Source organism: Meriones unguiculatus, chromosome 15 (assembly GCF_030254825.1).
Source record: "Meriones unguiculatus strain TT.TT164.6M chromosome 15, Bangor_MerUng_6.1, whole genome shotgun sequence".
Classification (NCBI taxonomy): domain Eukaryota; kingdom Metazoa; phylum Chordata; class Mammalia; order Rodentia; family Muridae; genus Meriones; species Meriones unguiculatus.
Genome location: NC_083362.1, coordinates 5558118 through 5581876, shown reverse-complemented (window position 1 = coordinate 5581876; position 23759 = coordinate 5558118). Strand labels below are relative to the sequence as shown.

Genomic DNA, 23759 nt, shown 5'->3' with positions numbered 1-23759 from the left:
AAGGGGCGATGTCCTAGCTTGCATTGCTGGGGTATTTGAAGGCAGGTCTTGCCGTGGGCTAATAAAGCCCCTTAGGTAACAGCTTGATATTGTCATAAGCAGGGTCTGTAGGATCTCAAGGGTCCTTCTGTACCTGGTTTAATGAATTTGAAGCAGAAAATGTTTAAAGCGAAGGACAAGTGACTCTTCTTTCTAGTCCTTGGCTCTTTGGCTTCTTAAAATAACAGCTCTTCACTGTGTAACAGACAGAAAACTCCAGCTAGGCAAACAAAAGCCTGCTCCTCAGAAAGGCTCATCGCAGCAGGAGGCTCTTCCTGCCTTACTCAGGGTGTTATCCAGTGTCTTGGCACAGCCCTCCAGCTACAGGTGATCTGGCCTGAGTGGCACCTCAGCAGTCTCCCTCTACCGCGGCTATGAGGCTCACCCAAAGCATAGTCACCTCCGTCTTCCTTCTGACCCTCCCTCTGCAGCTCCAGGTGACATACAGCCCAGAGACAGTAATGCCGAGTGTAGGTGCCTTCCAGAGGTCAGTGCGCTCATTCCCTGTCATGGCTGGACAGCATCCGGGCCACGGAACTTTGTAACTCACACCAGATGTGCTGCCCGCGTTCTTCCTGGTGCAAGGCTCTATTTTTAACTCCTCAAACAGTGCCCACATCAGGGCCACTGCTAGGAGAATATCATGTCCTAATGATATTCTAAATCTGTGGCTCGGGGTCTGTGTGATGGGGGCCGGAGTATGGGTTGGGGAGATGGCTCAGTTGGTAAATCCCAGCTGGACAAGCATGAGGAACTGAAGTCAGGCCCTCAGAATGCAGGGTAACAGGCCAGTGGAAAATCACCCCGCCCCTGGCCCGTCTCTGAACCTGGGGCTTGGAAATCCCCAACCCCACGCCTCAGGGCCAACGTCCATCAATACTTCCAGCCATGCTGAACTTTTCCGCTAGCACCTGTGCATGCTCCAAACACCCTTCAAGAGCCCACTCCTCGGCCCGGCCTGCTGCTGTCTGTTCCTGCTCAGAGGCAGCCGCCGTTCTATGTTTCTCCCCCAAAACCTTCTGCGTGAGGTTTGTTGCGTGGTGTGACTTTGTGGCACTCCTTGGTCCCCGACCGCCAAGACACTCTGGTGCTGGAAACACTTTCGGAGACCCCACATAAAGAGTCAGGTGTGGTCCTGACATCTACCATTTCAGTTCTGGGGAGGCGGAGACGGGAGGATCCTGGAAGCTTGCCAGGCGGCCACTCTAGCCAACCAGTGAGCTCCAGGTTCAGGGAGAGACCCTGTCTTGGAATAAGATGAAAAGGAATTGTGGAAGGCACCACATGTTGGCCTCCAACCATCCCGCACATGTGTGCACTGGGCCCACATGCAGAAGAAGAATGAATACATATGAAACATTCTAAAAGGAATCTTTCTGTAGGCAGAAGACTTTAGATGATGCTGTATTGCCTTGGTGAGATGGTCTTTTGGGTTTATGGGATGGAGAGCTTACCAGAGGCAAGCTCAGGAGCCTCCCCGCCCTCCACTTGGGTATGGCCCCACTCTCAGTGGCGTGACAAGCACCTGTCATTCTGGCACCTGTGTCAGTGACAGGGCCACTAGCTGGGGTAATGGCTACCATCTGCGGGTGGAAAGAAAGGCTTGGCCCCACCTCCCCCTGCTGATGGAGACTAGGAGCACCATCTCCGGCAGGCAGCAGGAGAGGTCATCCCATGGTTCCAGCTGCTCCTCAATCTCCTCCTCTGCCTCCACATGAAATATAAACTTAGAGGGAGTATGTTTAGAGTGGCACATGAGGAGAGGTGAGGGCGGACATGCGGGGCTCCCGAGGGCTCAGGTTTCACTGGTTTTACATTATCTTTAGACAAATGTGGCACTCTCCAGAGCAAACAGTCAGGTTATGAAACTGCCCTGGAAGCAAGGAGCAAACATGAGTCGACTTCATGTGAGTTTTCTGGGCCTCTATGAATAAGGTTGTCCTATTTCTCAAAAAAGGCAAACTCACGTGCGTGTGTGGATGTGTGTGCACACCCACATGTACTGTGTATGTGGTGTGTGTGTATGTGCGGAGCACATGTCTGTGCACATACAAAACCCAGAGGAGGTCATCACTCTATCACTCTCCACCTTACTCTTTTGTGTCTCAGTGAGCATGGAGCTAGGCTGGCAGCGAGCAAGCCCCAGCCATCCTGCTTCCGCCTCGTCCCTGTTGGTGCGGGGGTTACGGGATCGAGCTGCAGCTGTATGTGGCTTCTTATGTGGGTGTGGGGTTCCAAACATAGGCTTTCCTGTTCATGTAGCAATGCTCTTATCCCTGCCTCATCTCTCCAGCCCCTGCAGGGGAGGCCTTTGAAACGGTAGGAGACTTAACAGCATTAATTTAGACCCCTTGCCTATATTCGTGTGTGTTTGTGTGATTTCTGGAAACACACCTCCATCTTAGGCAGAAGCTTTAAAGCTGGAGAGCAGGAGCTAGGGGTATAGGAAGAGCCTGCGAGTGTCAGACCGACATGACGGGAGGAATCTAAGTTGTCTCTTCCCTTTCAGTGGCTTGCTGAACTCGGCACCCATGCTCTGCACCTGTCTCCCTTTCCTCTCATGAGTGCTTTGTCTGCATGGAGGTATGTGTTCCGTGTGTGTTCCTGGTGCCCCCAGAGGTCAGAAAATGGCCCTGGTTGCCCTGGAATTAGAGTTAGAGCTGGGAGCCAGCATGTGGGGGCCAGCCACTGAAGCTTCGTCCTGAAGCTTCGACACTGAAGCAGTAACACATGCTCCTAACTGCGGATCCATCTCGCTAGCCCCACTCTGTCTTCTTACAACCCCCAGCTCCTACCGTTTCATGGGGTTAAAGCTCTGAGCTTCATGGTCTTTTAGATGTTTGGGCCAGGAGTGGGGTGGGGGTGGTGGGGGTGGGGGTGTCTCATGTGATGCAGGATCTGAGCTTTCACAGGGCACAGCAAGAGGCACTTGGTGGCTTCTACCTGGAAATGCCACGGTCTTGGAAGGGTCAGAGATCATGAGCACAGGCAAAGTTTGTAGACCACGATCCACCGACCTGGGGGTACCCCTGAAGAGATGGTGGACGATGTGCTCAGACCCACGCCTGCAGCCGTCACGGCGGCCACATCGATGGTGTAGGTGGTGAGAGAGGACAGTCCTTGGATCTTGTACTCGTGGGTCGTGCTGTTGAGGGTGTGCGTGAGCCGAGAGCCGTTCTTGCCATACACCTCCCAGGAGATCTGATAGCCTGCAAAGACAAGGGCACGGCTAAGGCAGGGCCTCCAGCACAGCGGGAGAGCACACAGACTCAGGGGTGACTGGAAGGAGGCCCAGGGTCTTCCCACAGAAGCCTCCTCCTGGGAGCTGGTGCACCGACAAGAGAGTGACAGCCCAGGATGCTCGCTTAGCTCTGCCTGTGGAATCAGGAGACCCTGCATAAACTGCTCTTTCCATTGCCCAGCCCCCACCCCAAATCAGCAGCTCGCTTTGGGGTCCCACCTCAGGTGTGGAAACTCTTCTACCCTGAGAGCACATTTCTTTTCCTTTGTGTGGTGATTGACAGGCCACTCTTCTGGTTTCCTCTTACCTGTCCCCACCCCTTCGCCCTCAGGTTTGCTTTGCTTTAGAGTTTTGCCTCTCTCCTTACTGAAGATTCTGTTTTCTAAAAAAAAAAAATTAATTTTCCTCCCAGTTCCCCTTTCGGGTTGGCAGGGCCTCCTGATCACAATTTATTCAGCCTCAGACTCCATCATGACTTGGGGCTTAGAGGAAAAAAGACCCAACTGGTGCCCAAGTCAACCCTTCGGAGGGGAGCTGATGGGATTAGAGGGCGCTTAAAGTGTCTCATAAAGAGGGGACAGTGATGGAGAGAGCTCCCGGGTCCCCGGGCGAAGGAAAACTGCTGAGGACGCCAGCTCTTCCCTCTCCTCAGTCAATCAGCTCGGGGCTAAGACGCATCTCGGCTCCCTTTCACTCAGATGAAAGCCATAAATAAAGTTAGAAACTGCTCTTGCGGGTGAACGGAAACTTACAGGATGGCGCCTCGGGACTTTAATATTTTGAAAAAAATTTAATGTCAGAACTCACCCCCCCACCCCCGTCCCCACAGTCATCACACAGTGTGGTAACTACCAGGCACCCTCAGGGAGACTCAGACGGTGGGGGTGGGGGTGCAGCTGGAACAGCAAGGCAGCAGAGACCACTGGAGAGATGCTGGCCCACGGAGGCCCTGGGTTCCCCTAGCTACTCGAATTCCACTGGCCAGTGGTGGAGTGGGTCTCTCCCAGGTGCATGGAGCATCAAGCTTCCCTACTCTGAGGCTGCCTGGGCCTCAGGTCCTCGTGCCCGCTCCCTTCTCCCCTCGGGGCAGGGAAGGGTTGGTCCCAGGCTGTCTCCGACTGCCACCTTCAGTCCACTCTTGTCCACTGGCAAGCCTTAGCCTCTCCTTCACCCACTGCCACACCGCAGAGATTCCACGTGGTACTAAGAGCTTAGTACTCCTGCTCAGCTTCCACAGATTGGTGCTAAGATCTCAGTACTCCAGCTCAACTTCCATGCACGGGTGTTGACACCTAAGTACCCTCATTAGTTCTTTCTTTATGGCTAATTTGAAATTTTGGGGAAAAACAATAAAAATGCCACTTGTAGCATTGTGACGGCTGATTTTTTTCTGTCAATTTGATAAGCTCTGGAGTGTCGGAGAAGACAGATCTCCAGGCATGTCTGTGAGGCTTTTCTAGCTTCGCATTTACTGAGGTGGGAATCACCCACCCTCCACGTAGGTGGCACTTCTCATGGGCTGGACTGAATAGAAAGGGGAGGAAGAGCTGAGCCCCAGCGTTCATCTGGTTCTGCCTCCGGTCTGGGGGATGCGGTGTGAGCGGCTCTGCCTGTACCCCTCCGACTATATGCCAAATTTGTTTATTGCCAGGTCTAAACAAGGAAGAACATAACCATAGCATCAACACTGTGTTGCTCTAGGGCTGCAACCAATTCACTTCTACTTTTCCTTGTGTTTTATTCTATTATTTTATTTTCTGAGACAGGGCCCCACTATGCATCCCAGCCTGGCCTCAAACTCACAGAGATTCACCTAGCTCTGCCTCCCTAGCGCTAGGATTAAAGTTGTGTGCTACCATGCCTGGCCTTTTTTTTTTTAATTATTAATTACAGTTTATTATTCACTTTGTATCCCCCCCCTGTACTTCCCTCCCTCCTCCCCTCCCAAACCCACCCTCCCTCTTCCCCACCCATGTCCCTCTCCCAGTCCACTGATAGGGGAGGTCCTCTTCCCCTTCCCTCTGATCCTAGTCTATCAGGTCTCATCAGGAGTCGCTGCATTGTCTTCTTCTGTGGCCTGGTAAGGCTGTCCCCCCTCAGGGAGAGGTAATCAAACATTTTCTTTACGCAATGACTGTCACTCTTCCGAGGAGAGGCCAGCATGAGGGCACCGTGCACTTGAGTTGTGAGGACTAGGGCCTGTGATGCTGCTCCATCCTACGTAGGAGTAGGGAGGTGCACGCCTCCTCCTGAGACAAGGGCCCAATGCTACTCATTGAATTCCAGAGGGAGAGCCTGTCTCAGAGTACAGCCCAAGCATCTCAGCTGGTCTAAGGTATGCAATCCACGGGACACACACTTGACACTGAGACTGTGTTATCTGCATGCGACAGAGGAAGAAATAAACAAGGGAACCCCAGGAGCTCGCTAGAAGCCAACAGCCCTGCTCCAGGACCACCTTCTCTGCCTGAATGCATTCCAAGGTCACTCCTGGCTCTGCCGGGTTTTGCCTGATTAACGTCTAAACAGCGTGAGGTTCCGGGTCACTCTGTGGACCCCGGAAGAGGAGTCTTTGCTGAATGCTGCCACCTTGTCTGCCAGCAAGTTCTATTTGTTTAAACGCCATTCTTTAGCAAAATTTACCAAACAATGGCGTCTTGTTCATCATGTCAACCTGGAGCCAAAGCACAGTGATTTCAGTGTCTTCAGTAAGCACGGCACTTCTGGCATTTGCTGGAGTCCAGAAGGATTGTACTGCATGCTCAAGTCGTTACGGACATAGGACGGACAACGGCAGAGTTTGCTCTGGGGCTGGGGAGATGGCTCAGTCCCTGCAGGGCTTGCCTCAAAAGTACCACGACCTCAAAAGTTTGGTCCTACATTTGATAAGCCAGGTACGGCAGTTTATGCTTGCAGTGCCAACGCTAGGGAGGTGGAGATGGACAGATCCCTTGGCACAACAGCCTGGTGGCCTAGCCTAACTGGTGAGTACCAGGCCGAGCCTCAAAAGTCAAGGTGGGTAGTGCTTGGTGATCAACACCCGAGGTTGACTTCTGGCTTTCATTGGCTCCCATATCTATACACATGCGCCCTCCTGCCTGTCCCCAAGCCTGCTCCGGAGAGTGTAAGATCAGTACCAGTGGAGTGAAATCCCTGGCTGGGAATGCCTGATGAACAGTATAACAGGATATTGCCACAGGGCAGAGCAGCGGGCATTTGGTGTATAAGGAGGCCTTCCCTCCCTCACACACAGCCTTGGAGACCTGTCTGAGGGATGCGGGCAGCTCTGGGCAGCAAGTGCTTCATCCAACTGTGACAGGGGAGAGCAGAGCGAGGAGTCGCCTGGAACCAGCATTCCCAGTTATCACCAACTGCTTCCCACCGTCTGGGAACGCCCGGCTAACTGAGACTAACGACCACGGGAGCTTCAGAAATAATATTCTGTTGATCTGGAGTAAATTCTCTACAAGAGAGTAGTGCATCCAATCACAGGCTGTCTGTCTGCATCCCGGCCCTCATAAATCAGAGTTTACAGGGGCAGAGTGGGAGATACCGCAATTTACAACAAGAGCACAATGGGCAATTTACACCGGCAGGTGCACAGCCGCCCTGGCTCAAAGCTTCCTACTCATTCTGGCCACAAAATAAAATGGAGGCATGGAATGGGAGTGGGCACCGAGGGCCAGGCTGATAAAGAAAGCATCATTCCCAACAAACACCCCACCATAAAGGTCACACCGCCCAGGCCCAAACCTGTCACTGTGTGCGCATCCCGCAGCTGCCTTCAGCTGTGGGTAGTTATGCACATAGTGTCTTTGAGGAAGCGGGAGGTACAGGCTGACATTCCCTGACCTGGGCTCACAGGGCCAGGTTGGGCTGCAAGCAGTTTTCTTTGGTATGTGCGTTCATGCGTGTGCCTGTGCGTGTAGGCCAGAGGTCCACGTATTCGCTTCCTTTCCCTCTTAAGTTTTGAGACAGTGTGTCTTCCTCAAGCCGGAGTTCACCGGTTCTGTGAGATCTGCCTGGCTGTACTTCAGCGGTGAAGGCAATACAGTGGGTTCTGTGGGCTGACTTTTTACGTGGGCTCTGGGGAACCAGGCCCACACGCATGCGCTGAGCTGACTGAACCATCTCCTTCAGCACAGCGTTGGCCTTCCTGGGGCTCCCGGCTCATTTTAGGGAGGATTCATGGATTGGGGGCATGGTGTGTGGAGAACAGAGCAGCACTGGAGGCGGGTGTCACAGGGGAATGGGGCCGGGTGGCATCCAGCTAACGACACTGTCACTCGGTTTCACTCTGCGGAGCGTCCTCCGAGGACACGTGTTTGAACTGTGTGGGCAGGAGTGGAGAAGCACAGGCCAGACAGCGAGGAGTGGACAACTTTGGTCCTGATGTGAAGGGCAGAGTCGGCCTGACGCTCCCACTAACAGTGGGGGCGGCCCCTCCACTCAGCCATGGTGGAAGCAGGCCAGCAGAATCCAGCTGGGAACCATCCGAGCTCTGAGGGTCAAGCTCCATCATAAACACTAGCCGGCCGCCTGTGGCTACAGGTATTTGTTTAAATAAAGTATGAAAATGAGTTCATTAGGCCCCATTAGCTGGCGAGAGCAGATGATCATAAATTGGAGGTCCTGGCAACTAGCTCTCAGCCATGGAATGTTGGCGCAGCTCCACTGGTCTCCCCTCAAGCTATAAAACAAGAATGAAGAGTGCGGGCAGTTTTGGAGGAACGTGGACGTTCGGGAGGGGTGGGGTGTGGATCTGGGGCAGGGCCGGCCCTTCTGCGTTATGTTGCCTACCAAAGAGTCTGGGCCCGCTTTTAGAACACAGCAGATTGCCTCCAGGCCGGTTTGGCAGGTGAGGCTGCCTGCCTCTCACTCTGCGGCCCCATTTTCTTTCTTTCTTTCTTTCTTTCTTTCTTTCTTTCTTTCTTTCTTTCTTTCTTTCTTTCTTTCTTTCTTTCTTGAGCTCATTTCTATTTTTTAATTTATTTTTTTAATTTATTACAATTTATTCACTCTGTATCCCAGCTCTAGCCCCCTCCCTTATCCCCTCCCAACCTCACCCCCTACCTCATCTCCTCCCATGCCCCTCCCCTAGTCCACTGATAGAGGAGGTCCTCCTCCCTTTCCCTCTGACCCTAGCCTATCAGGTCTGGCTGCTCCTCTGTGGCCTGGTAAGGCTGCACCTCCCTCAGGGGGCAGGTGATCAAAGAGCCAGACATTTTCAGAATTAATGATGAGCAAGGTCCTGATTCAGTCCCTAGGTCTGAACCCAGGGCCTAAGCTGGGAAGACTTCCTTTCTGGGGCTGTGGAGATGCCTCGCTTGCTCACGTGTGCTCTGCAAGTGTGAGATGCTGAGTTCAGTCCCCCAGACCCACGGAAAGGGCGGTGTCTGTTTGGAGTCCTAGTCCTGGGGAGGCGGGGATAAATGGAGCCCCGGGGCTGGCCAGCCAGCCTAGCCTGCTTGCTGAGTGCCAGGCCAGCGAGAGACCTTGTTTTAGGAGTGTGCCTGAAGAAAGACAGCATGTCTTCTGCCCTTCACACACACAATATGTGCACACATCTGTATACGCATGAACATTCTCTCTCTCTCTCTCTCTCACACACACACCCCACAGAGCTCCTATTACACACATACACCATGCACTCTCTCTGTTCCGTGTCTGCCCTCCGTGTGACATAAAACTATGCCAACCTGTGTCAGGTCTCCTGCCCATCCAGTCCCTGTCTGTCCCCTCCGGGATTCGCTTCCTTCCATTCCAAGCTTGGGGAGGCGATCTTATTTACACTCTCTGTATCTGCTGTCTTGCACTGGGGAGCACACCCAAACAGACCTGGGCTCCGATGCCTTACCCCAGCAGCAGCCATCTCTGGTCCCCGAGGGAGGGCCCTGTCCAGAACTGGCAGAGTCCGGCGGGCAGGGGCGACTGTGCTGCCCGACAGCTGGGGTGTGAGGTGGGTTGGCTCTGGGGCCCCATGCATGATCTGAGAACCAGGGTGAGGGGCTCGGGGGACAGAGCTGAGTCCCCCTTCCTGAGCAGTGAGAACTCCTGAGGCAGTGGCAGTCTGGCAGGTTCTTGCCCATCCGTACCTCATGAGCCAGTTTGAGGAAGCTGTTACAAGATTGTCATGTGCCGCACACCTATGGCTACATCTTATCTTTGTCCGGCAGGGACCGGGCAGTGACTACAGAGAGTCAGGTGACATGGGAAGCCAGGTGGCTGAGCCCGATGGGGACCCTCGGACTGAGCAGCCTGGCGGTGCCCAGAGGTGGCCAGAGCACACTGTACAATGCTTTCCCCTAGCTTTGTCTGTGCTAATGCTTCTGCATCTCTGTGCATGTGGTGGCCAGAAGACAACTGAGAGTGTTGTGTTGAGAAAGTTCTCTCGGTGGCTTTGATCTAGCCAAAGCTAGGCTGGCTAGCTAGAAAGTCTAAGAACCTGCCTGTCTCTGTATCTCAACACTGAGGTTAAAAAGGCATGGACCACCATACCTGGCTTTCCCCTATTTATTTGTTTGTTTGTTTATGTGTTTATTTCTTTATTTATGTGTTTATTTATACACTTATTTATTCATGCACTTTACACCCTGATCACAGTCCCCTCCTTCTGCTCCTGTCAGCCCCACCCTCACGGTCCCCTCCCCCCCCCCCCCCCCCCCCCCGGCACATCAATGTGAAGCAGAACTATGTGCTTCCTCTCCCACTGAGGCCAGGTTAGGGGAAAGGGATCAAAGGCAGGCGACAGTCAGAGACAGCCCCTACTCAATTACTAGGGGGCCCACTGGACGCAGCCGCACACCTGCTGCATATGTGTGGGTCTAGGTCCAGGCCGTGCACGCTCTTTGGTGGCTTAGTCTCCGCGACCTCCCATGGGCCCAGGTGAGCTGACTCCGTGGGTCTTCCTGCTTTCTTTTAAATGTTTTTGTTTCATTATTTCATGTGCATGGGTGTTCTGCCCGCATGCATGTTTGTGTACCACATGAGTGCCTGGTGCCCATGGAGGTCTGAAGAGGGCATCAGATTTCCTGGCACTGCAGTTACAGATGGTTGTTACAGATGTTTGAGAATTGAACCCAGGTCTTCCATAAGATAAAGTGTTCTTAACCTCTGAGCCAGCTCTCCAGCCCCTACCTGGCTTTTAAAAACAGGTTCTGGGAGTTGAACTCAGGTCCTCGCTGTCTGGGTCATAGCCTGGTCACATATGTGTTATTATTAAATATGTTATCTGTACATTTTTGTGCACACATACCGAAGTCACTTGGACTTAACACACAGCACTTAACACACAGGTGTTTCTTTAGTTCTGGGCTTGGGGACCTTCTAGGTATATCAGGAGTACAGTTTGCACTTGGTTCCCAGCATGTGGTGACACAGAGATGAGAAAGTGGCTACCGGGCCACATGCCAGCTCTGTGATCATGGAGGCCTTCACCCTCAGAGTCTTCGCTGCCCGGCTGGGGTAGAGGACATGAACAGTCGCAGAGGGGGAAGCAGTCTGCTGCCGTGTTGAGAAGGTGGTGTGGCATAGGGGAGTGGTTGGAGCAGCCATTGCTGCTGTCCAGGACACTCACAGAAGGAGGGGCCCACAGCAGAACACCTGATGGCAGCCACAGATCACCTCAGCCATCTTATCTCAGCACGGCATGCCTGCTCAGTTCTCAGACACAGCTCCGTGGAAGAGCACCAACTTCCTTCAGCAACTTTCGGGAAACCAGGGAATTACTTACTGCCTAGCATTTGGGAGGCCCTAGGGTCAACCCACAGAGTGTCTCATGAAGAAACAAACTAAACATTAAGAGTCTTGTGACGCAGACCCAAAGACGATTAAGTAACAAGGACAACCCAAGGGAGGATGCTTGAATCTCACTCAGAAGGGAGATAGAACAGTCAGCGGGAGCAGCTGAAGAGAGGGAACAGCCTAGGAGAGGGAGCACAGAGAGAAATGAGGGTGGAGATCAGAGCTGGGGATAGTAGGGGCAGGAGGACAAAGGGCCTGCAGAGAGAAGAGAAATCATAGGCAGGGCATCTCTGAGACAAGCTGGAGGCCTAGACAGGGTAGGCTTCTGGGAAGATATGGGGTGACTCTTGCTGAGACTCCTCATAACAGGGGTTATGGAGCCTGCAGAGGACACCCTCTAACTAGACAGGACTCTTAGTGGAGGGAGGGGAACAGCAACCAAGCCACAAAAACTTTGACCTAAAAGTTATCCTGCCAACAAGATGTGCAGGGTTAAAAATAGAGCAGAGATTGAGGGACTGTCCAACCAAGGCCTGACCCAGCCTGACACCCATCCCATGGGAGACAGCCAACCTCTGACACTCTTGATACTCTGCTATGCTTGCAGACAGGGAACTAGCATAGCTGTCCTCTGACAGGCTCCACACAGCAGCAGATCAAAACAGATGAGACACACAGCCAAACATTAGGCAAAGCACAGGGAGTCTTGTGGAAAAGTATGGTGGAATGGGGAGAATAGAAGAACCTGGAGGGGACAAGAATGCCACAAGAAAACCAACAGAGCCAAGTATCCAGGGTCCAGAGGGGTTTGCAAAGGCAACAAACAGCCAAGGACCATGCATGAACTAGACCTAGACTCCCTACACAGATATAACCGAAGGGGGAAGCTTGGTCTTCATGTGGGTTCCCTAGAAAGGGGAGCAGGAGCTGCCTCTGACAAGGACTCTTTTGCCTGCTTTTTAATCACTTCTCTGGCAGGCTGCCTCGCCAGCCCACAGGGAAAGAGGATGCACTCAGTTCTGATATGACTTGATGAGCTGTGGAGGGCTGGTAATGGTGGGGAGCTCACTTTTTCTGAGGAGGAGGAGAAAAGAGGGAGGGAGGGTGGGACTGGGAAGAGAGGAGGGAGGGGGCTACAGTCAACTTGTAAAGTGAATAAATTAATTAATTAATTAAAAGAAGAGTCTTGTGAAGGTGAGCTGTTTCCAAGCACCTGCCATCTGTGAGGGGTTTACCGTGAAGGAGCAGCTTGCCCTGAGCTTGACTCAGAGATCCAGGGACCCGAGGACCCCTTCCAGCCTCAGGCTCTTCATCCCAAGGCCTCTCCTTCTCACTCAAGGAGTGGTGGGGCAGGGAAGGATCTGGGATTTGGAGCCAGGAATCCAGGGCCTTGTCCTGGCCTTACAACTCATGACAGAAGGTGGAGATGTCAGCACTATGGTCACTGCCCTACGAGGAACGCATTTGAAATTGACCCACACACAGTAGGTGTGAATACAGGTTCTCCCAGCCTCAGTTTCCTCACCTGAAACACGGCCAGAATATCAATGGGCTTCCACATTGCTCTGAGAACTGAGCTAAACACATTAGAAAGGGTATCAAAAAGCGATGTGATTCTGGTGCCCAAAGAGAATCCTGCAGTATGTGAAGCCGAGGACAACCTCCCATCCTGAGGCCGCTGTCTGCGCAAGGAGAGAAGCCACACCTCCTAGCGGCCCCCACCTCAGGGTCATGGCCACCACACAGCCAGGGATACAGGTCAGCTGCTCCCAGGAGGCCAGCTCCACTCTTAGCAGCTTTGTTTGACACAAAGCCACCCCTTCTTGTTAGGGCACACTGCCCGTCCTCCTTTCCAGAGGAAGGGCTGCTTACCTGTAATGATGCCGTTTCTCTCCAGGGGCTCCTGCCAGCTGACCTTGAGAGAGGTGTCCAAAATCTCTGTGAAGCTCAGGTGCCCCACAGCTCCCGGTTCTACCAATTAAAAACAAAGAGGTCTGTTAACACGAGAGCCCGGTGTTCTCTGATCAGACCTATGTGGACAGCTTTAGCTACAGGAAGGAAGTGGTGAGACGGGGCCAGCAGAAGCCTGCAGAGAAGCTCCAGGAGGCCGCCAGGGCGAGGGCCAGGTGATCCGGGCATGCTCCCCAGTCTTGACTACCTTACTTTGGCAGCTCCATGCAGACACACAGGGAGGTGAGAAAAGTGGCCACAGGACAGTCAGACACAGCTTCTGTCTTTCTCTCTGATCCAATCTAATAGAATAAGCTGCCTGTTTGGACCTGGAAATCAAGTGCTTGGTAGAGTATCGCTTCCTTAGTATCAGTGAGAAAATGTAGGTGTGGCTCAGTGGTAGAGCTCCTGCCCAGAATCCCCCAGTGAGGGGCTAGGGTATGGCTCAGTGGTAGAGCACCTGCCCAGAATCCCCCAGTGAGGGGCTGGGGTGTGGCTCAGTGGTAGAGCACCTGCCCAGCATCCCCCAGTGAGGGGCTGGGGTGTGGCTCAGTGGCAGAGCCCCAGCCTAGAATCCCCCAGTGAGGGGCTGGGGTGTGGCTCAGTGGTAGCGCCCCAGCCTAGAATCCCCCAGTGAGGGGCTGGAATGTGGCTTAGTGGTAGAGCCCCAGCCTAGAATCCCCCAGTGAGGGGCTGGAGATGTGGCTCAGTGGTAGAGCCCCAGCCTAGAATCCCCCAGTGAGGGGCTGGAATGTGGCTTAGTGGTAGAGCCCCAGCCTAGAATCCCCCAGTGAGGGGCTGGAATGTGGCTCAGTGGTAGAGCCCCAGCCTAGAATTCCCCAGTGAGGGGCTGGGGTGTGGCTCAGTGGTAGACCTTCTGCCTAAAATCCATACCCCCTCCCCCCCAGTTTAGAATTTTCCAGTGAGAGGAGCCAGGAGTCTGGCTTTTATGGCACCATGGATTCTGTGGGGGAGCCAGAAATGGAGTTGAGGGCCAAGGGCAAAGCCAGCTTACCTGACCCAGATGTCTCATTTCTGAACACTTCCCACCCAAGGGATTTTTTGGGAGCAAGAGAACATGCCAGCAAAAGGCCTGCAGCACCACATCCTGCCTAAGATGGGAAAGGAGGTGTTTGGAGAAGACACTGTCCTATAGTGTCTCAGCTGAGGATCTGTTCTGGCCAGGGGGACAGTGTCTTCCCACTCAAGGTCCAGTGCCTTGGGCTCCCTTGCAAACTCCTAGGACAGTCTCCCTGAGGGCTCCTGTGTGAAGTCAGGGGTCTTATTTGGCCTGCAGAAGAGGAGGTCACAGGCACTTTTCTGGCTCCTATCAGCCCCGCTACACAAGCAGCAGGCCGTAACTCGCTCCCTCCCGGAACAACGACACAGCTCCAACACAATTTATGAATTTTAAAACAGGTACAGCCTCGGAAGCCGTGCTCATGGGGCCGAGATCAGTGAAGCCTTCACAGAGGGCCTGAAACACTGACAAACGCCACTTCTCTTGAGGAAGGTGGTGAAATGGGATGGCTGTCAGAACCGGGTCATCCTCCCCCCGCCCTGAAAACAAGCTTCCAGAAAGACATGCTGACGGGTTTTTGAAGCGCCGTGTTCTCTTTCGATCGATGTGCTAGCTGAGAAGACTTTCTGCTCCTTTTATATTCCCAGTGTTTCTGCTTCCTGGATCTTTGCCCAGCTGTACTGTCCTCTAAGTCTGCTAATGTCTAGGTTTCAATTTATGCTCTTTTCTCAGTCCTGTGACCCTCCCCCAGCCTGGTCCTCCTTCCCTGGGGCTCTGCAGAAGGCCCTCAGCGAGCGAAGCTGCACCCCCAGAAACAGCTGCAACCCCACCCTCGACATCCTCATGAGGTGGGTGCTCCATCCTTCTAAACAGGACACATAGGCCCCCTGTCTACTAACAAGGACAGGCAGGCTCAGGGGAGAAGCTTCGGGGAGGATCTGAGCCCTTTGTCATTTGTTATATTGTTTCAGTTTTCCAATTTCATGTATGTGTGTGGCTGCATGCATGTCTGCCTGCCTGTTTGCATGTGTGGGGCCGCCATACACATGCACAGGTGTGAGTGTGTGTGTGTGTATGAATGTTTGCATGTGTCTGTGTGTGTGTGTGTGTGAATGTGTGTGAATATGAGTATGTGTATGAATGTTTGCATGAGTGTGTATGTATGAGTATGTATGTGAGTGCATGTGTGTTAGTGAGTGTGTGTGTGTGTGTCTGTGTGTGCATGTAGAGACTGGGGCTGATGCTGGGAATCATTCGTAATGCTCTTCTAACCTATCCGCTGAGGCAGGCCTCGCAGTCAGACCCAGAGCTTGCCCGTGTGGCTAGTCTTCCTAGGTGGCTTGACCTGGGATCAAGCCCGTCTCTGTCCTGAGGCTGGAGTCACAGCAAGCTCCTTCCCTCCTCCTGTGGGTTCTGGGGGTCCCTACTCAGACCCTCCCACTTGCCCAGACACTTTAACTCCAGGCCCAGGCTGAGTCTAGCCCCAGAACGATGTTTAAAAAGCTGGGTGTCCTGCAGTTCATTTATCAGTGCAGGGGCGGAGACAGGCGGATCCCGGGCCTCACAGCCAGCCTAGCCTGGTGGGAGCCCCGTGTTCACTAAGAGAATCTGTTTCAAAAATTACGGTAAAGTGATGGAGGAAGATGCTGGACTTACACACACACACACACACACACACACACACACACCATTTAGAGAGAGCAAGTCTCAAAGTAATATCTAAATGTATTATGTTAAAACAAACATGGACCTCAAGTAATTTTGTTGAATATATTTTCACTTGACATTATATTATGACAATTTTCCCTCTAGTATTTTGAGCTCCAAAGTTTGGGTTTTCTTTTAAAATAACTATATTTGTTGTATGACCATTTCATTCCTCCCCTAGCTGTCCCCATTTGGGACATCTACTGCTTTTCATTGCTTTTGTTTGTTGTGTTTTTTAGAACATGTTTCGCTCTGTAGCCCTCAGAGGCACAGTCCTGCCTGTCCTCCTGGTGCTGGGGTAAGTGCAGGCCACTGTGCCCAGCTAGGTGCTGCCTTGCCTATGGTCCTGTGCTCCTGCAGTTCCTCCTTCGGTACCTTCACCTGACAGAGTCCTTGTCACATCAGTTGCCTGAGAGCAGAGCCGGGGCTGGGGAGCTGAGTAGGTGGAGCTGATGCCAAGCCAGTCAAGGGCAGGGATGAAAGGGACAGTGGGTGGGGAGGCCGGCCACCAAGCAGAAAAGTGAGGGGTTAGAATTAAAGGTCTGAAGGACAGCCCAGCTCAGCAAGACGGAACACAGTAGGACTACACCCTCTGCCGTCGCCCCGCAGGGCCCCCTCCTTTGCACAGGGCCCTTTCCACGTTCCAAGGGTCGCCTGCCATTTTGCCATGCAGGGACACAATGGGGCAACCCCTCTGTGAGTGCCCTGAGCTACGGGGCACTGTGACCGGGACAGAGAGCAACGTGACAACAGGACCGAGAGGACAGGCTCAAACATGAGGAGAGGGCTACTCACTGTCTTCGTGGGTCCACACAAGCTGAGGTGTGCTGGGAGGCCCGTCTCCCGGGGTGGTGAAGCACAGCGCCGATGTGAAGTAGCCTGTGAACTTCTTCAAGTTCGTTATGTACCCGTGGTGGATCCCATGGAAGTCAGGAGCAATGGTGACCACAGTGACAGTCTCTGGAGCATCTGCTGGCCATGCCAGAAGCTGGTGGAAAGGGTTAAAAAGAAAAAAAGACTCCTTTAAGCTGAATTTCTCTACTCAACTGTCTATCAGAATTTTATTTTACAATTAGTATGTCTTTAAAGAAAGCACAGTTACAATTCAACAAGTCTATGAACCCCACATTTTTTCTTTTTTTCATAAAACCCAGAGCTTTCTTTACACATGTTATGCAAGCGTTCTACTTCTAATCCATACCCCCAGCCCCTCACTGGGGGATTCTAGGCAGGGGCTCTACCACTGAGCCACACCCCAGCCCCTCACTGGGGGATTCTAGGCAGGTGCTCTACCACTGAACCACACCCCAGCCCCTCACTGGGGATTCTAGGCAGGTGCTCTACCCCTGAGCCACACCCCAGCCCCTCACTGGGGGATTCTAGGCAGGTGCTCTACCACTGAGCTACACCCCAGCCCCTCACTGGGGGATTCTAGGCAGGGGCTCTACCACTGAGCCACACCCCAGCCCCTCACTGGGGGATTCTAGGCAGGTGACCACTGAGCCACATCCCAGCCCCTCACTGGGGGATTCTAGGCAGGAGCTCTACCACTGAGCCACACCCCAGTCCCTCACTGGGGAATTCTAGGCAAGAGCTCTACCACTGAGCCATACCACCAGCCCCTCACTGGGGGATTCTAGGCAGGTGCTCTACCACTGAGCCACACCCCAGCCCCTCACTGGGGATTCTAGGCAGGTGCTCTACCACTGACCTATATCCCTGACCACTTTTTACATTTTTAAATCTTGAGACAGGGTTTCATTAAGTTTCCTAGGCTGGACTTAAACTTGTGGTTCTCCTGCCTTAGCTTCCTAAGTATCTGAGACAGTAAGGCCTGGCTATAAATCCTATTAAATCTTATAATCTTACTTCAAATAAAAGGTGAGTCCTATATATTTTTGTATATTCATAGATATATATTTACATATATGAATAAAATAGCTGCTTAACTCTTGTAATAGTGATGGACACTCCTTTAAACCTCCATCTTCTCTTACTGAACATGATTTTTTTTTTAAGAGTTACGGGCAAAGATGGCATCATCTGTTAATTCTACTAATTAGTAGAATTAGTATGTGTGTGAGTGTGTGTGTACAAGTGCCTGTTCCAGGAAAAGCTGCTTTCCAGCTTTGGCCATGCTCGATACGTGTGTGAGTTTTAGTCTCTTGACACTATGCAACTCCAGGGCTGATTCCTTCTGAAAGCCAGCAGGCATCAGGACAGAGCTCATCTGTGCAGATCAAACTGACAAGCCATCAGAAGTGAGCAGTGTCCTCGCCACTCAGGCCTGGCAGGGGCGTCAGGAGGGATGGAGTTTCGGGTTGATCAGTACAATTTCCCTTCAAAACGGCATCCGCCTTCAGATACCTCCGAGGAAGAAGCAGAGGCACAGTGCGTTCGCAGCTGGGCTGCCCTCATCTCACACAAACAAGGAGCTGACTGAGGGAGCTGAACTTAAGTGGAAAAGAAAAGTGAACCAAGTGCCAAGAACAACAACCATTTGAAGCCGAAAGCACCAGTGATTCATGCCTCTCTGAAGGGGCTCCCCGAGACTCCTGCTAACGGGTTAGTGAACCCGCTTTTGCACATGAAGCCAGATTCCTAAGTCCAGGTAGGAGAAGTTCATGTGAAGGACAGGAACTGTGCTTCTGGAATGTGCCTCCAGGCCTGTGATACTCAGCAGAAGATTCATTACGTTTGGGCAGGTCCCCGGGATGGCTCCCTGGTCCCCACTCTTTAAACAGAACTATCCCCAGAGCAGAGAGAAAAATGGCCTCCTTGCTTGGCCATGGTCTCCCTCCCATGAATCTCTACCCTCCATTCTGGATCTGCCCAGAGAATCCCGATCTCGGAAGAAGTGGAGGGACACAGGCTGACTCCAATCATCCCCCCACCCCCACAGATCCCCTTGGGTTCTTTGAGTGTGTGTGTGTGATGAATGTGTACACATGCGTATTCTGGTGTGCATGTGTATGTGTGCCCATGGGTGTCCATACATGTGAAGGCCAGAGGCCGCGTGCCTTCCTCAGTCACTTTCCATCTCAGTTCTGCGACACGGTCTCTCACTGAACTTGGAGCTTGCTGATGAGCAGGCCGGCTGGCCAGCAAGCCCCAGGGATCTGCTGGTTCTGCTGGGATTGCAGGTGTGTACTGCCACGCGTGGACCTTTCCATTTCCTAGGTTCTGAGGGACCACGCAACTCCTCATGCTTGTATGGCATCTCCCAGCCTTCCTGGAAGCCAATTAATCCGACTAGAGCCTGTTCTCCTGTGCCCTCTTAGCAATCGATCACTCCAACTTCTGGCCTGGGATAACTGATAACACTGAGGGCACATGGTGGCCCCAGCAAGGGGCTGTATCTGATACCCTGGGGTTGTGATGACACAGGAAGGGTGGGGCCCGTGACTGCCATTGGAGGTCCCACGACCAGGCCAGGTACCTTGTATCCCTGGTTGATGCCGTTGATGAACTGCTGGGGAGGCGGGTTCCACAGGAAGTGCACAGTGGTGGAGTTCACAGCCTCTGCCTGCACGTTCTGTGGGGGTGCTGTAGGCACTGCTCCCCAATGGAGGTGGAAGGCAGCACCGTGATGGCAGGAGACCCCAGGGGGAGAAGAGACACAAAAGAAACCATAGTCACCACTCAGAACTCAAGAGCAAGCAGGGTGCAGATGGGAAGGGACATGGATGCCTCCCGGGCTAACCCTTGTGTAACGATGAAGGAGAATTGGTCCACTTCTCATTCCCTGTGTAAGGCAGAGGCAGGAGCTGCATTAGACCACTGCCCCATCCCACAGGTGGGCCTTCCCCACAAGTCAGAGATGGACAAGACACTAAATAAACATCTCTCTGTTGCTACCTCGAGTCTTTACTGTGAAGGCAAGGTTCCATCTAGAATGGACCTCCACGTGCCATGTTTTAAAAGCTCCTCTCCCCATTTCCAGTCCATTTGTAATGGTTCACTTGACTCAACTTGGGAGGAGAGAAACTGACCTGAAGAACTGCCTAGATGAGATTGGTCTGTGGGGAACTGTCCTGATTGATGACTGATGTAGGAGGGCCCAGCCCACTGTGGGCAGCGCCATTCCTAGGCAAGTGAACCTGGATTTTATATTATAAGAAACTGAGCTGGGCGAGGTGGCGCACACCTATAATCTTAGCACTCAGGGACACAGAGGCAGGCAGATCTCTGTGAGTTTGAGGTCAGCCTGATCTACAAAGTGAGTCCAAGACAGTCAAGGCTACACAAAGAAACCCAGTCTCGAAAACAAACAAACAAAAAAGTAAAAGAAAAAAGTTTTAGGAGAAAACTACTTCTGGCTTCTCCGTTGCTTCTTTCTTTCATTCACTGAACAGCTGTTGAGTCTCCACAGGTTGCTTGCTCTGGATGGAGGCGCCTGGAACACTGATCAGGGCAGAGCACGCATGTGGATCTGGACTACCCGTTTGACTGGACTGAGAATCTGAGGCATGCTAGGAGATTGGTAAAGGCCACCCCATGTGTGTCTGTGACTGCACTTCTAGGTTCCCAGAGATTACTTAACGGGAGGTTGCCTGCCTGCTGTGGGCAGTGTCAGCCCAGGGCCAGGAGCCTATGAAAAGGGGAGAAGGGAACCTGCTGCTACAGGCGTGGTCTCTCCACTTCCCGGCCTCTGTGAGGTAAGCACCCCACATATGCTCTTCTCTCATGATGCCCCGCCTCGCCGAAGTCAGAAACAAGTGTGCCAGCCGACCGTGGACTGTAAGTTCTCAGCCTGAATGACATGTATTTATTTGGGAGGAATCCTGTAAGTGCCTCTGTGATTATAGGGAGGTCAGAGGACAACTTGTGGGAGTCAGGTCTCTCCTTCTACCATGTGGCCTCTGTCAGGCTTGGCAGCAGGTGTCTGCTCCTGAGGCACTATCTTTCCAGCACCTCTGGATTGTTTGTGTCAGATTTTTGTAAGTGTGCATTTTGTCAGGAAGACAGCAAACCTCAGTGACATATTCTAGAAGCGTTTTTGGGTGACTTTTGGAAGAAAGGCAGACCCTGGGAGGAAGATGAGTCTGAGGAATGACACCCCTGGCTGGAGAGGGGATGCATGGACTTACAAAGGAGCCTGGGCGGGGTGTGGAGAAGCGGTGTGGGCTGGGAAGGTGGAAAGGCTCCCTTGTGCAGGGACACACATGCCGCATGGTGGCCCTTGGAGACAGGAAGCCTTCTGGGAAAGGCTAATGTTATTGGAATCAGGGATGATCCAGCTTGCCAGTCCTCTCGTGGCAGAAAGGACAGCCCTGGTTCTTTAGGAATTTGTTTCCACAGAGAAACACAGAAACTGTAAGGATCCTTAGGAGCCAGGTTAAAAAATAACAACAACAAAAAGATATATGTACCTCCCACCACAAAGCTCAGGGTGGTGACCTGGTCCTATTAAGAACGACAGCCCAGAGTTGGCAGTGTGGCTCAGCGGGTACAGCACTGCCCAGGGTGCACGAAGCCCTAGCTCCCATCTCAAGCACCACATAAGGCAGATGAGGTGACCCAGAGCTGTAGTGTCAGTGCTGGGGACAAAGAAGCAGGAGTGTCATCCTCAGCTACACAGTAGTCTGGGTTAGATAAGACCCTGTCTTAGACAAACAAACAAAAATACCTTTATGCCCAATGAGCTTCCTCATTGTCTCATCACACGTGGAGATGGAAAAACTTAGAACCCATCACGCCTCTCAGGTGACTTCCAGCCCGTGTTCTCTTTCCATCTGCCGTCACCCATGACCATGGCCTCCCCAAGTCCTTCCTTCCACATATCGCAAGGACACTGCCCAATTTCCCTTTCAGTAGCCTGTGAATCTTGTGGATTAAAAATAGTCCCAAGGACAGCTGTGTCTGGGATGTAGAGTGCTGGAGGGAATGTCAGATACCAGAGCTACTGAGAAGAGCAAAGCCGGAAAAACAATAGAGCTGTGACTTCTAGCTAGCTCACGGAGGCCTGAGGAGGTCTGGTGGCCACTATTCTGAAACACAAGTGAAAACAAGGGACTGCTCATTAGACAGTCAGGGGAGGTGGAAGGGGAGGGAAGGAAAGAGGAGCAGAGCTGAGTGGGGAGATGGAAAGAGAAGAGGGAGGAAGGAAGAAGGAAAGGGGGTGGGAAAGAGAGTGGAGGGGAGGGGAAGAGAGAGGAGGATAGAGAGGAGGGGGGAGAGGTGATGGAGGGAGAGGCCACTGTTCAGCTGGGCTGGGACAGTTCTACTGAGAAAGGCCGACTCTGCAGGAGCTTCAGGTGGGGAAAGAAGGATGAGGATGCGTCATGCAGAGAACACCGGGAGGATTAAACAATTCTCAGTCATCACCCAGACACCCAGATACATAAGTAAATAACATTACACACAAGAAAAGAGACCCACAGATGACCATCCCTCATGAATACGAGTTCAAAACACAGTCAAGAAAATACTACAAGATCATATTCTGCAATACATCACAAGGGTAGTTGTAGCCTTATCTGGTGAGTTTCATCTAATAAATGCAACTGTGATCCGATAGCTGACTCTCAATCTTGGCCAAGTGCCAAACCAATGCAATGAAGAAAACCCAATCCTGATAGGATTAGAAAAAAAATTTGATAAATTTTAAGATCTAACCAAAAGGGGACGGGGGAAGAGAGAGGGAGGGTGAGACTGGGAGGAGTTGAGGAAGGGGCTTCAATAAGGATAAATGAAGAATAAATTGTGAAAAAAATTAAAAGAAAAAGAAAACAAACCCAAACAAAATGCACCCCTCCACCAAGGCATACAAGTTGGCTGTCCATCTCGCGCTGGTCTGTGTGCAGCAGCAACAAGGACAATGTGGGGCTGGGCAGGTGGCTCTGTTGTCAGTTTGCTGTGCAAGCGTGAGGACTGGTTTGGATTCCAAGCACTTGCAGAAATGCAAGGCTTGGCAGCTTGCCTGTATTCCAGTCTCGGAAGGCAGAGACAGGGGATCCCAGAGCCATAGGGCAGTCCTGTTGGTGGCCTCTGGGTCTGACTGAGAGGCCTTGTCTCAGTGAGTAAGGTGGAAAAGAGACGTGGGCTCATTTCCAGCATCGACCTTGGGCCTCTGTGTGCATGTGCATGTAAAATTATGCACACACATGCAAAACACACACACACACACACACACACAGAAAAAAAAATGAGACAAAGTCAGTAGGTGTTGAAAGAAAAAGAAAAGAGAGGAAAGGAAAGGAGGAAGGAGGAAGGGTGAAGGAAGAGCAGCCAGGGCCTGCTGGGGCGTGGGTAATATTTTTTTTTCTTGGAGCTCTCTGGAAGATTTCCTCTGGGGTTCCCCAGGCTGTTAGCACTAGGAGAAGAAAGGGGTCAGTGAGGCTGTTCTTAGACCTTCACTTTCCTTTCTCTTCCCTTCCCTTTCTTATCCTGCCACCCTTTTCCTTCCTTCCTGGCCTTCATAGGAGGAACACGGCTGTCTCACATCACACACCCCACACTAATGTTCTACCTCGCCAGGACCCAGAAACACCAGGGTCATGAGCTGAAACCATGAGCTGAAGCAGCCCGTGGCCCTCAGCTGACTTCTCCAGTGCTGAGTCACAGCGCTGGGAAGTGGACCCTCTCGGCCACGTTCTCCACTGCTCTGGCACTCCATCAACCCCAATTACTGCCTGTGCGGTTCCAGCATGCTTCCTGCCACACGCGCACCTCCCTGAAGTGCGTCAAGGAGCAGATGTTCGATAAGTGCATTTCGCATCATTTAAGCAGGAGTCATTTCCTGAAGTTTCAAGATGGTTGTGTGTAGCTTCACTTTGATCCCTGTCAGGCGGAAGTCCTGCCCTGCGTTCCGCAGCCGGTGCCTCTCTAAGCCTGGGGGGGGTGTCTCAGAGCACCCAGCACGAGGGATGACTACACCTGGCAAAGCCAGAAGGAGGCTTCTGCCTGTCTGTGAAGGCCAGTCTCACTGTCAACGTGGCTGTAACTGAGAAACATGCCTCTGGCGGGTCTGTGAGCACATGTCCCTGAAGATTTAACAACATGAAGGAAGGTCCTCTCCCAGGGCGGATACCCGCAGGAGGCCACCCGGACCTAAAC

The 23759-nt window shown here is 52.5% G+C and overlaps 1 protein-coding gene across 1 annotated transcript in view; it reads right to left on the bottom strand.

The window, feature by feature from the left end:
* Positions 1-23759, bottom strand: part of Sdk1 (sidekick cell adhesion molecule 1) — an 898365-nt gene that overhangs the window by 145656 nt on the left and 728950 nt on the right. The window contains exons 18-21 of the mRNA XM_060368045.1: positions 19141-19256; positions 16497-16689; positions 12896-12994; positions 3057-3248 (exon numbers count right to left, since the gene is read on the bottom strand). Coding sequence (XP_060224028.1) covers positions 3057-3248; positions 12896-12994; positions 16497-16689; positions 19141-19256 — 600 coding nt within the window. The remainder of the gene's footprint in view (positions 1-3056; positions 3249-12895; positions 12995-16496; positions 16690-19140; positions 19257-23759) is intronic.